A 13,792-nucleotide genomic window follows, 5' to 3' on the forward strand; every position below is an offset into this window, starting at 1 on the left:
TTCCGTATATACAATGCTTCAAATAGTTCCATTTGGATACTCGTATGACAACTATTATTGTTAATCAATTACATATGCACGGAGCATATCCTACAACGTTTGAATAGTTTGTTCACTTTGGCCATCTGTTTGAGGATGATACATTGTGCTTAAATTCAACCATGTACCCATGGCTTTTTGAAAACTTACCCAAAAATTAGAAGTGAAACGACTATCTTTATCAGAAATGATGGATAGTGGTACACCGTGCATGATAAAATATATTCTACATATAATTGTGCTTACTTGTTCATGCTGAATGATTCTTGCGTTGGAATGAAATTGGACAGACTTGGTAAGCATGTCTACAACAACCCAGATTGCATCATTTTGACGAGAAGTTTTAGGTAACTTCATAATGAAATCCATGGTTATCATACCCCATATCCATATTGGTATTTCTGGTTGTTGTAATAAACCTAATGGTTTTTGATGTTCTGCGTTAACTTTGGAACAAGTCAGACATTTGGCAACATACAAAGCAATGTCCTTCTTCATACCAATCCACCAATAATCATTTTTGAGATTATGGTACATCTTGTCACTTCCCTAACGCATCATGTACTTTGATTTGTGAGCTTCTTCAAGAATTTAGCTCTTAGATCTCCACCAATCGGTACCCATATCTTTTTGCTGAGTCTAAGTATTTAATCATTTCCTTTAACTAATTGGACAATGGTACCGTATTTCTTTTCGACTTTAATATTTCATTTTTATAGTGCTGATTTCTGAGCTTTTATAATTTGATTGTTCAAGTCGACTTTGAGCTCTAATCTTAGGGATTTTTTGGGTTTATCATGCTCTCTACTACTTAAAGCATCTGACACGACGTTAGTTTTTCCATTGAGATATATGACTTCGCAATCGTAGTTATTATGAGGTTTTGTGACATTTGTCAATTTTTCGTTTTCGTATTCGTATTTGTATTCGTTAATCCGACCCGTTTAGTCGTTACAATGTATTTATTTTTATGAGATTTATCAAGTTATATTAAGTTCAATAATATCAAGTTCCTTGATGTTCACTTTCTGTTCGTATTGTTTGATTATCGAATCTCCGATCTTTAAAAGTTTATAAAATAATCAAGTTTCAAATTATTCGACTATAAAACGTAAATAATCTAAAGATATTAAATATGTAACAAGTTTTAATCTAGTTAAGTATTTTTCTAAAGTTCAAGGTTCAAAGTGTAAATACAGTTAAAAAATTAATTATAAAGACATTCAAAGCTTAAGGGCCAAAAGTGTATATTACTTAAAATAATAATAAAAATAATAATAATAACACAATGCCCAGCCCCCTCCCTTTCCCCTTCGGTTTTCCGACCACAAGTCCGGCCGCTGGATTTCTGGCGCCAACAACCCTTAAATACCCTGTTTACATCTCGTTTAGCCGTTAAGTCATCCCAATCGATCTCTCCACTAATTATAAACATTATTTCTTGATTAGTTCCATCATTTAACAATCAATTAACACTCATTAATCGCGCCACCGATCAGACGATAATCAACACCCAATTAACTCGAATTAAACACTAAGAGATGTGATTGAGATTATAAATAGAACGATAATCATCTCCTAAACTTTATTCGAACATAACATTTCACAAAACAAACTATTTTAATCTTGAAATTGTCCTTGTTTCCTCGGTTTCGGCAAAGTCCAGTTCATCGTGTTTCCGGCACCAAAATTAGGTAAGTGATATATGAATTCGTATTAGTTTCGGGTGAATAACAAAACCCCTAACATAAATCAAGCAAACAATCAACGAATTACACGAATTGAACATCTAGGGTTTAAGGGAAGAAGATGAAGTTGAAAGTTAGGTTATATTAATTGGTTTCCATATTTTAAACACAAATCAAGTTTGGTCCAGTGGTTTATTGTGTTTACTGTGGTCATGAAGACTCGGGTTCGAACCCGGGTCACTGCATATCCATTTTTTTACAAACCATTTTAATAGTTTTAATAAATCAAATGTACGTTTATAAATCTTTATAAAATAAATAAAATCATTATTAAGTTAAATAAAAATTATTTTAGATTTGTTTTCTATCTTTTACATCCGAAAACCAAACTTTTACAAACCCGAACCGTTTGTTAAAACTCGTAATATATATATATATATATATGATTATATATAATATAATATCGTTATAACTTTATTGAAACTAAACCGTCAAACGTTATACTAAAATATACCGGTAACGCTAAAATCCCGTAAGCATTACTATATTCAACTTATAAATAATATTATAACAATAAATATGTTAAAATATTCAAAAGTATATATACAAACAATAAAAAAATAAGAACCATAAGAACGACATGCTTTTTCCATTAATTAGTTAGTAATTCTCGTGTTTTTATTATTTTAGCTCGTGAGATTCGAACTTTTGGCTTCATATAACGCGATTCTCATTTCGTTTCAAAGTTGTCCATCCAATTTTAAAGGTGAGTTTCTCACCCCCCCCCCCTTTTTTACTCTTTTATTATTGTGGGGATAGCATATGTATCCTACAAGACCCAATTGCTTATGATTTTGCTTACAAACTACAATTCATTACATGGACTTGTGAGCTTACTTGTTACTTGCTCAATATTTCTTGCTAATGGATTACTTAAATATAGTATGATCATACGCCCCCCCTTTGCACTCAAGACCTTGTTGTTATGAGTAGAAAGGGGCCTCATTTTCTGAGTACGTTGGTGCACAATCCCAACTGGAAAGGACCTTATTTGCTTTTCACGAGTTTCCATGGAATTGTATGAGTTTTTATGTATTATATAAAAACTGTGTGAACTCACCAACTATTAAGTTAGTTGACATTATTTTATACCTAAGTTACAAGTATGCTTATTAGAGGATGAAACAAGAGAAGACACTAGACATATGATTATAAATAATAAAAGTGTTTGACTTGTTTATTTACTTGTAATTTTTCTTATTTGAAAAAATACTTGTTATTTGAATCATTAATGAAATAATGACAATATTGTCACTTAATAGCGTCACGTGTGTTTTAAACAATCTGTACGTCGCACCCGGGCGTATTCCGCTTTAGCCAGGGTGTTACAGATTGATATCAGAGCCGTGACTATAAGATAGGACATTAGACGTAGTATTCTAGTTAGTTATAGTTTATTTGCTTAATTTTTGAGGTTACATAAATAGAAATTATGTGGGCCTTATGTGATTGTTTAAAGCACTTACTTGTTACTATTATACTGATGATTCAAGTACTTCAATTACACAACCACACACAAGTCCAAGGGTTATGCCTAAAAACAAAGATTTTTCAAACATTTCAATAATTGATTTTTATTGTGGTTACAGATATTTATTCTTCTTAAAGATGGTTCTTTATTGCGGGTATGTAGTAAACTATAAGGGGGACGTGCTTGTTTTCCGAAACTCATAACACCAAGGTTATTAAAACTTAAGGATAAGCACTGCGCATAAATCTCAACCAGACGCGGGACCCGGTTGCTTACCTGGAGAATTAGGAAAGGGCGTGAACTCTAATAAGGAAAAGCATACCACTTTCAACGCCATATGAACCACAACTGTAAGTTTTCAAACGTGACCATGCTCTATTTGTGAAAAGAATATGGTTGCATTCCTAAGGATGTCACGCAAGTCATGGTGGTTCATGCGACGTGTGACTCCGACCCTCAATGTTTTACAATGTCTTTTAACTGGAAGTCTGTCAAGTCGTGGTGATACACGAATACCCAGCTTTTAGTTCAATTTGATTTCGAGTTTCTTTGATGTTTGTAAAATAAGAGTCCATGGTGGTTCATGAAATCTCTAAAGTTCCAAACAAGATTTATTACCATTGTTATGATTTATTTATTTATTTATTTTTTCACTTATTTCTTTTAAGACGAACTTTAACAAGGATATATATTTTTTTATATACCACACCCTATTCCGAGTCTCACGAATTCCGTTACCATTGTTCGCATAATGTATCTCCGTTTCAACAAGCGTCATTCTTCTGAAACCTCTAGCCGCAAGTTAATTACTCAAATCATCAAACAACTAGCCGCAGTCATTCCCGATATGATGACCCAAATTCTCTAGAACCTTTATGCTAGTATCACCTCTGCTTCAAGCGAGCCTAAAGCATATAACTGTTCGTTTAAGACTTTCACCAGTACCAAACCTGTATTTTGACTGGACTAAAGGTGCCACTGCCCTACTTCAGTGGTACGGACAAATGGAGAGCAAATTCCTTCACATTGAGTGTCTCGATGACAAGCGAACCCGTTTTGCTACAAGTGTATTTGAAAAGGGGGCACTTAACTGGTGGGTGAAGGAAAAGTCAATTCGTGGTGCTGAAGCTGCCATGGCTATGCCGTAGGATGAATTGAAAGAACTGATGACCAAGCAGTTCTGCCCTCCAAATGAGCTCATGAATTTGGAAGCTGAGTTTGGAACCTCAAACAAGAGGACGGTGAGCACACAACTTATACTACTCGTTTCAATGAACTCAGTGTGCTGGTACCTCACCTTGTTACCCCAACTTCGCGTGCCATCGATAAGTATATTCGGGGACTACCGAGACAAATTCAAGATAGTGTCTTGAGTAGTGCTCACAAGGAAATTGGTGACGCGATTAACCTTTCTGCAACTTAACTGATAATCATGTTAAAGCTAGGACTTTGACATTGAAGGGATCGAAAAAACTTGCTGATAAACCCTCTACCGAACCCAAAGAGTCGAAACCCGAGTCATCCAAACCTTCTTATTCCTCAAACCACTATAACAAGAAGCGCAAGAACTATGCACTAACCCAACAACACGCACCTCAACCCCAACAAAACCTTGCACCAACTCTTCGGAAACCGTACAATGGACCCCATCCATTGTGCAACGCCTGTCAACGACACCATCCCGCCTTTTCTGTTTGTCGTTAATGCACTCGCTGCAATCGTTTTGGGCACTTTAGTGCCACTTGCCGAGAGACCTCTGTCATTGCTCCTCCAAGATTGGCTCAACCAAACCCCCGTCTGGTGCTTTGAATCAAGTGCGAGCTTGCTACCATTGTGGTGATACTAACCACTTTCGAAAAGCGGGTCCACAAATCGCAACTGTGAACTCGCTTCAGCTTGCACCAGCTCCGCTATACCAAGTGCAAACTTATCAAACCCAACCAGCTTATCAGCCGCAAGTTCCACTGTTGTTGGCTAACCAAGCTTAAGTGAAGCCGCACCCAGCTATTCTAGCTCCTGTACCACAAGATGGTCAAGTTGTTCCAGTTGCCCAAGGTCCTCAAGATAAGCGTGGGTGTGCTTTCATGATTAATGCCAAACAAGCTCAGCAAAGCGGCGATGTGGTGAACGGTACTTCCTTGTAAATGACCACTTTGCAACCATTTTATTTGATACCGGCGTCGATATGAGCTTTGTGTCTTTTGAATTTGAACCTTTACTTGCTAAACCCTGATCTAAGCTTAAAAAATCGTATTCTATTGAGGTAGCTAATGGTAAATCTATATTGATTGACTCGGTTACTCGAAATTTCATGTTTGATTTAAATGGCCACAAGTTCTCAATCGATCTCATTCCTATGCAATGGGGAAGTTTTGACATCATATTAGGCATGGATTGGTTATCTGTTTATCGTGCTGAAATTGTTTGCTTCGAGAAGTTCATTCGTATTCCGCTTGCCGATGGTTAAATTCTCCATGTATCTGGTGAAAAGCCTCCGCCCTCGAGCCTAAATTTTATCACTTGTTTTCATGCCCAAACGTACTTACGCAAGAAGTATTTAGCATTCGTAGCCCATGTGGTGGAAAAGAAGGAAAGAAAAATTGAGGGCATTCCTGTTGTTCGCGAGTATCCTGAGGTGTTTTCTAGTCTTCCTTCTATTTGTGATGTTAAATTTGGAATCGATCTCGTGCCTGGTGCAACCCCGATTGCGAGAGCTCCTTATCGTCTTGCACCCTCCGAAATGCAAGAATTTTCTAACAAGCTCCAAGAACTTTTGGATAAAGGGTTCATTCGCCCTAGTTCATCTCCATGGGGCGCACCCATTTTTTTCGTCAAGAAGAAAGTTGGTTCTTTCCGTATGTGCATTGATTACCGTGAGCTCAACAAACTCACAATCAAGAATCGTTATCCTTTGCCTCGTATTGAAGATCTTTTTGATCAACTCCAAGGAGCTTCTTGCTTTTCAAAGATTGATCTTCGTTCGGGTTATCATCAACTACGCGTGCATGAAGATGACATACCCAAAACCACTTTTCGGACTGGTTATGGGCATTACGAAATTAGGGTTATGCATTTTGGGAAAACCAATGCACCCGCGGTGTTTATGGATCTCATGAACCGCGTATGCAAACCTTACTTAGATAAATTCGTGATTGTTTTTATTGACGGCATTCTTATTTATTCCAAGTCCAAGTCAAGCATGAGAAACATCTTCATTCCGTCCTTGATCTCTTAAGGAAGGAACAACTTTATGCTAAGTTCTCAAAGTGAGAATTCTGGTTGAAAGAAATTCAGTTCTTAGGGCATATAATAAACGAAAAGGGTATCCACGTTGACCCAACCAAAATCAAAGCCGTTAAGAATTGGAGAATTCCAACCACTCCTACCGAAGTTCGTTCATTTCTTGGTCTTGCAGGTTACTATCGTCTCTTCATTCTTAATTTTTCCAAGATCGCTTTGTCCCTCACCTCATTAACTCACAAGGATAAACCTTATGAATGGGGGCCAAAGTAAGATGAAGCCTTTCAAACTCTTAAGCGTATGCTTTGCGATGCACCGATCCTTGCACTCCCCGAGGGCAATGAGGATTTTGTTGTCCATTGCAATGCCTCGGTTGTGTCCTTATGCAACGAGGTAAAGTAAGCGCTTATGTTTCACGAAAACTTAAGGTTAATGAAAAGAATTATACAACGCACGATATCGAACTTGGTGCCGTTGTTTTCATGTTGAAGATTTGGAGACATTATCTCTATGGCACTAAGTGCGTGGTATTCATCGACAACAAAAGTCTTTAACATATTTTTGACCAAAAAGATCTAAACATGCGGCAACGACGATGGGCTGAATTACTTAGCGACAACGAGTGCGAAATACATTATCACCCTAGTAAAAAGAATGTTGTAGCCGTCACCCTTAGTCGAAAGACCCATGTGAAATCAATTCTGCTTCATAGCGTGACCGTTCAAACCGATCTCCAACTTCGAATCTTTGAAGCCCAACATGTCTCTGCCATCGAGGGTAATACGTACGATGAGATGTCATGTGGCGTTGAGAATCAACTTAAAATTAAGTGTGATGGTTTGTTGTATTACTTCAATCATTTGTGGGTTCCTAATTGTGACGATATTTGCACATTTATTATGGACAAAGCTCATAAGTCTCGATATTCCATTCATCCAGGTGCGGATAAGATGTATTTGATCAATGGTCCACATTTTGGTGGCCCGGTATGAAGAAAGACATCCCGTTATATATGGGAAAATGCCTTACTTGCGCTAAAGTTAAGGCCGAGCACCAAAGACCATCTGGTTTGCTCGTTCAACCACACATCCCTGTTTGGAAGAGGATATCTCTGTCGATTTTGTGTTCAAGCTTCCGACTAATCGGAACCACCATGACGGTATTTGGGTTATAGTAGACCGTTTGACTAAGTCCGCTCATTTCATCCCGATCAACGAAAAGTTTTCGGTTGTTTAAATCGCTCATATTTATGTTCAGTGTATTGTTTGACGTCATTGTATACCTTTGCGTATCATTTCCGATCGTGATAGTCGTTTTACTTCTCATATCTGGTCATTGCTTCAAACTGCGTTGGGGACTCGATTAGATCTTAGCATCGCCTATTATCCTCAAACCGATGGACAATCTGAGCGCACGATTCAAACGCTCGAAGACATGCTTAGGTCATGTGTCATGGATTTCGGTAGAAATTGGGATTCTCATCTTCACTTGATTGAGTTCTCGTACAATAATAGTTTCCATTCGAGTATTGGTATGGCTCCGTTCCAAGATCATTATGGTCGTAAATGTCGTTCTCCTGTCTGTTGGAATGAAATTGGTGAAACCCAAATCACTGGTCCGGAAATTGTTCAAGAGACTACAGATTTATTTGCTCAAATCCAGCAAAACCTCTGAACCGCTCGTAGCTGTCAAAAGAGTTACGCTGATAACCGACGACGACCTCTTCAGTTTAATGTTGGTGACCGTGTCCTTCTCAAGGTATCCCCTTGGAAAGGTGTGGTTCGTTTTGGCAAGAAAGGAAAACTATCTCCTCTATTCGTTGGACTTTCAAGATTCTTGTTCGTGTTGGTAGTGTTGCTTACACACTCAAACTCCCTCAAGAGCTTTCTAATGTCCATCTGACATTTCATGTTTTAAATCCAAAGAAATGTCTTGCTGAGGGACACCTCCTTGTACCACTTGACGAAGTACGCATCGATGAAACAATGCATTTTGTCGAAAAACTGGTAGAAATCATGGATCGCGAATACAAGGAAACTAAACGTAACCGTATACCTTTGGTAAAGGATCGTTGGAAATCCAAGCGTGCAACTGAATTCACTTGGGAATGAGAATACCAAATGCGAACAAAGTATCCTCATCTTTTTGTTAAGGATTCTTCTACTTAATTTCAGACGAAATTCTCAAAAGTAGGGAATGCTGTGACATTTGTCAATTTTCCGTATTCGTATTCGTGTTTGTATTCGTTAAACTGACTCGTTTATTCGTTACAATGTATTTGTTTTTATGAGATTTATTAAGTTATATCGAGTTCAAAAATTTTAAGTTCCTTGATGTTCACTATCTATTCGTATTGTTTGATTAACGAATCTACGAGCCTTAAAAGTTTATAAAATAATCAAGTTTAAACCTATTCAAGTATAAAACGTAAATAATCAAAAGATATTAAATATATAACAAGTTTTAATCTAGTTAAGTATATTTCTAAAGTTCAAGGTTCAAAGTGTAAATAAAGTTTAAAAATTAATTATAAAGACATTCAGAGCATAAGGACCAAAAGTGTATATTACTTAAAATAATAATAATAACACAATGCCCAACACCCTCCCTTTCCCCATCGGTTTCCGACCACAAGTCTGAACGACGGATTTCCGGCGCCGGCAACCTGTAAAATACCCCGTTTACATCCAGTTTTAGCCGTTAAGTCATCCCAATCGATCTCTCCACTAATTATAAACATTATTTCTTGATTAATTCCATCATTTAACAATCAATTAACACTCATTAATCGCGCCACCGATCAGACGATAATCAACACCCTATTAACTCGAATTAAACACTAAGAGATGCGATTGAGATTATAAATAGAACGATAATCTTCTCCTAAATGTTTTTCGAACATAACATTTCACAAAACAAACTGTTTTAATCTTGAAATTGTCATTGTTTCCTCGGTTCCGGCCAAGTCCAGTTCATCGTGTTTCCGACAACAAAATTAGGTAAGTGATATATGAATTCGTTTTAGTTTCAAGTGAATAACAAAACCTCTAACATAAATCAAGCAAACAATCAACGCATTGAATGAATTGAACATCTTGCGTTTAAGGGAAGAAGATGAAGTTGAAAGTTAGGAGTTAGGTTATATTAATTAGTTTCCATCTATTAAACACAAATCAGGTTTGGTCCGGTGGTTTAGTGTGTTTGTTGTGGTCATGAAGACCCGGGTTCGAACCCGGGTCACTGCATATCCATTTTTTATTTACAAACCATTTTAATACTATTAATAAATCAAATATATGTTTATAAATCATTATAAAATAAATAAAATTATTATTAAGTTAAATACAAATTATTTTAGATTTGTTTTCTATCTTTTACATCAAAAAACCAAACTTTTACAAACCCGAACCATTTGTTAAAACTCATAATATATATATATATACATATATATATATATATATATATATATATATGATTATATATAATATAACATCTTTATAACTTTATTGAAACCAAACCGTCAAACGTTATACTAAAATATACCGGTAACACTAAAATCACGTAAGCATTATTATATTCAAATTTAATATTCAACTTATAAATGATATTATAATAATAAATTTGTTAAAATGTTCAACGGTATATATACAAACAATAAATAAATAAGAACCATAAGACCGACATGCTTTTTCCATTAACTAGTTAGTAATTCTCGTGTTTTTATTATTTTAGCTTGTGAGATTCGAACTTTTGGTTTCTATATAACACGCTTCTCATTTCGTTTCCAAGTTGTCCATCCAATTTTAAAGGCGAGTATCTCACCCCCCCCCCCTTTTACTCTTTTATTATTTTGGGGGTAGCATATGTATACTACAAAACCCAATTGCTTATGATTTTGCTTACAAACTACAATTCCTAACATGGACTTGTGTGCTTACTTGTTACTTGCTCATGGATTAGTTCAATATAGTATGATCATACGCCCCCTTTGCACTCAATACCTTGTTGTTATGTGTGGAAAAGGGCCTCATTTTCCGAGTACGTTGGTGCACAATCCCAACTAAAAAGGACCTTATTTGCTTTTCACGAGTTTCCATGGAATTGTATGAGTTTTCATGTATTATATAAAAACTTTGTGAACTCACCAACTATTAAGTTAGTTGACATTATTTTATACACATGTTACAGGTATGCTTATTAGAGAATGAAACAAGAGAAGACACTAGACATAGGATTATCAATAATAAAAGTGTTTGACTTGCTAATTTCCTTGTAATTTTTCTTATTTGCAAAAGTACTAGTTATTTGAATCATCAATGAAAGATAATATTTTCACTTAATAGTATCACGTTTGTTTTGAACAATCTGTACGTCGCACCCGGGCGTATTCCGCTTTAGCCGGGGTGTTAAAAATCAGAGCCGTGACTATAAGATAGTATATTAGACGTAGTGTTCTAGTTAGTTATAGTTTATTTGCTTAATTGCTTAGGTTGCATAAATAGAAATTATGTGGGCCTTATGTGATTGTTCAAAGAACTTACTTATTACTATTATACTGATTATTAAATTTCTTTAATTACACAAGCACACACAAGTCCAAGGCTTATGCCTAAAAACAAAGATTTTTCAAACATTTTCAATAATCGATTTTTATTGTGGTTACCGATATTTATTCTTCTTAAAGATGGTTCTTTATAGCGGGTATGTAGTAAACTGTAAGGGGGATGTGCTTGTTTTCTGAAACTCTTGACACCAAGGTTATTACAACCTAAGGATAAGCAATGTGCATAAATCCCAATCAGACGTGGGATCCATTTGCATACCTTGAGAGTTAGCAAATGGCATGAACTCTATTAAGGCAAAGCATACCACTTTCAACGCCATATGAACCACAACTTTATGTTTTCAAATGTGATCATGCAATATTTGTCAAAAGAATATGGTTGCATTCCTAAGGATATCACGCAAGTCATGGTGGTTCATGCGACGTGTGACTCCGACCCTCAATGTTTTACAATGTGTTTTAACTGGAAGTCTGTCAAGTCGTGGTGATACACGAATACCTAGCTTTCGGTTCAATTTGATTTAGATTTTTTTTGATGTTTGGAAAATAAGAGTCCATGGTGGTTCATGAAAACATTAAAGGTCCAAACATGATTTATTACCATTGTTATGATTTATTTATTTATTTATCCATTTATTTCTTTTAAAATGAACTTTAACAAGGATATATATATTATTTTTATATACCACACCCTATTCCGAATCTCACAAATTCCGTTACCATTGTTCGCGTATTCCGCTTTAGCTGGGGTGTTACAGGTTCTATCCAACTTCATTGTCTCATATTTAGCGCTTTCTGATAAAAAAAAACTCTTGAGATCATGATAGTTTGTGAATTTAACACCATACAGACAATGCCGCCATAAATTCAACCCAAAAAATATAGTACCTAACTCAAGGTCGTGTGTAGTGTAATTCTTTTCTTGATCCTTTAACTATCTAGAAGCATAAGCAATAACTTTATTTCCTTACATTAAAACACATCCCATACCGTGTGCGAGGCATCACAGTATATGGTAAAGTTGTCTAAAACCTTTGGTAAAGCTAAGACAGGTGCTAGCTTTTGCTTCAATATTCCAAATGCTTCTTCTTGTTTTGGTCCCCATTTAAATTTAACTAATTTTCTGGTGAGTGATGTTAAAGGAACAACTATCCTAGAAATTTTTTTGAATAAATCTTAGGTAGTACCCGACTAACCCTAGAAAAATTCTGACTTGTGTTGGGGTTTTAGCTTTCTCCCATTTGGTAACGGCTTCAATCTTTACGGGTCAACTAGGATACCCTTTTCGTTTACAAGGTGCCTTAGGAATTTAACTTCCGGTAACCAAAATTCACACTTAGAAAATTTGGCATACGGATTTTCTTTTCTTAAAGTTTCCAATATGATTTTGAGATGGACTTGATGATCTTCCATTGACTTGGATTAGATAAGAATGTCATCAATGAATGCGATAACAAACTTTTCTAGAATACGGTTTTCAGATTCAGTTCATCATGTCAATGAAAGCCGCCGGGGCATTAATGAGTCCAAAAGTCATAACAATGAACTCACAATGTCTGTATCAGGTTCTGAATGATGTCTTTGGTGTATCTTCGTCTTGTACCTTCAACTAATTATATTTTGATCTGAGTTCAATTTTGGAAAAATGACTTGCTCTTTGAAGTTGGTCAAATATCATCGATTCTTGGAAGTGGATGTCTATTTTTTTTGCTTGTGGCCTTGTTTAGTTCACTAAAATCTACACACATTCTCATTGATCCATCTTTCTTTTTGAAAATTAGAATTGGGGATCCCCATGGTGAAGAACTTGGTAGTAAAAACCCTTTCTCCAACATCTCATCTAACTGTTTCTTTAATTCCTTCAATTATGTGAGTGCTAGTCTATAGGGAGACTTAGCTATTGGCGCAGTTCCTGGTACTAGATCAATCCTAAATTCTACTTCCCTATCTGGTGGAATTCCTTGTAACTCATCAGGAAATATATCTTTGAATTCCGAAACAAGTGACACCTTTTCCATGTTCTTTGGTTCAGGTTCCCTGGTTACATAGGCCATGAATGCAAGGCATCCCTTACTTAAACAACGTCTGGCTTTTGTTTTTGAGATTATCCCAACCTTTTCAGCTTCAATATCTCCAGTTATACGAATGGTTTTACTATTTGATGTTTGAATATCAATAGCTTTATCTACGCATTTAATACGAGCTTGATTAATCGATAACCAATCCATACCTATAACTACATCAAAACCTACCAATGTCATGGGTAAAAATCTCAAAAGTTTCTTCAAAACCTTGAAATGTTTCGCAAACAAAAACTTTCTGTTTTTCGAGCACACATATTTCCCTTCACGAGCAGGCTAGACAATAGTCTTGCTCGTGAGTAAGAAGTGTGCTCGAAAGAAAAAGATGCAGTGATTTGTCATTAAGGTTTTGTTCACTAACACATGCATGCTCGGAAGCAAAAGTGTGCTCGAGAGCAAAGGTGTGCTCGACACACACTTGAGTTTTCTCTTCACAAGCATAATTATTCAAGACAAAACAAAGGATGCTCGAAAAAGAGTCTGCTCGCATAAATGATAAAGTGTGCTCGAGACTAAAAAGATAGTTTTCTTGAGAAGACAAAGGATATGCTCTGGATTTCACAAAGTGTGCTCGAACTTGATGTGCTCGATATAAGATGTGCTCGAGATAAATTGTGCTCGATCCAAACATAGATGTGCTTGGGCAAAA

The 13,792-nt window shown here is 36.1% G+C and overlaps 1 protein-coding gene across 1 annotated transcript; it reads right to left on the reverse strand.

Moving 5' to 3' along the window:
• Window positions 1–12,927: 12,927 nt before the first annotated feature.
• Window positions 12,928–13,323, reverse strand: LOC143557969 (uncharacterized). The gene has a single exon (XM_077046912.1). It carries the CDS (start codon window positions 13,321–13,323, stop codon window positions 12,928–12,930), a length of 396 nt encoding a protein of 131 aa, XP_076903027.1.
• Between the last annotated feature and the right edge of the window lie 469 nt (window positions 13,324–13,792).

This window comes from Bidens hawaiensis, unplaced genomic scaffold, assembly GCF_021521415.1.
Source record: "Bidens hawaiensis isolate Kalapana, Puna unplaced genomic scaffold, B.hawaiensis_p1.1 tig00019310_1, whole genome shotgun sequence".
NCBI lineage: Eukaryota > Viridiplantae > Streptophyta > Magnoliopsida > Asterales > Asteraceae > Bidens > Bidens hawaiensis.

What these genes read in the sequence shown, in the direction of transcription:
- LOC143557969 (XM_077046912.1), bottom strand. Translation starts at nt 13,323, where the DNA reads ATGACATTGGTAGGTTTTGATGTAGTTATAGGTATGGATTGGTTATCG.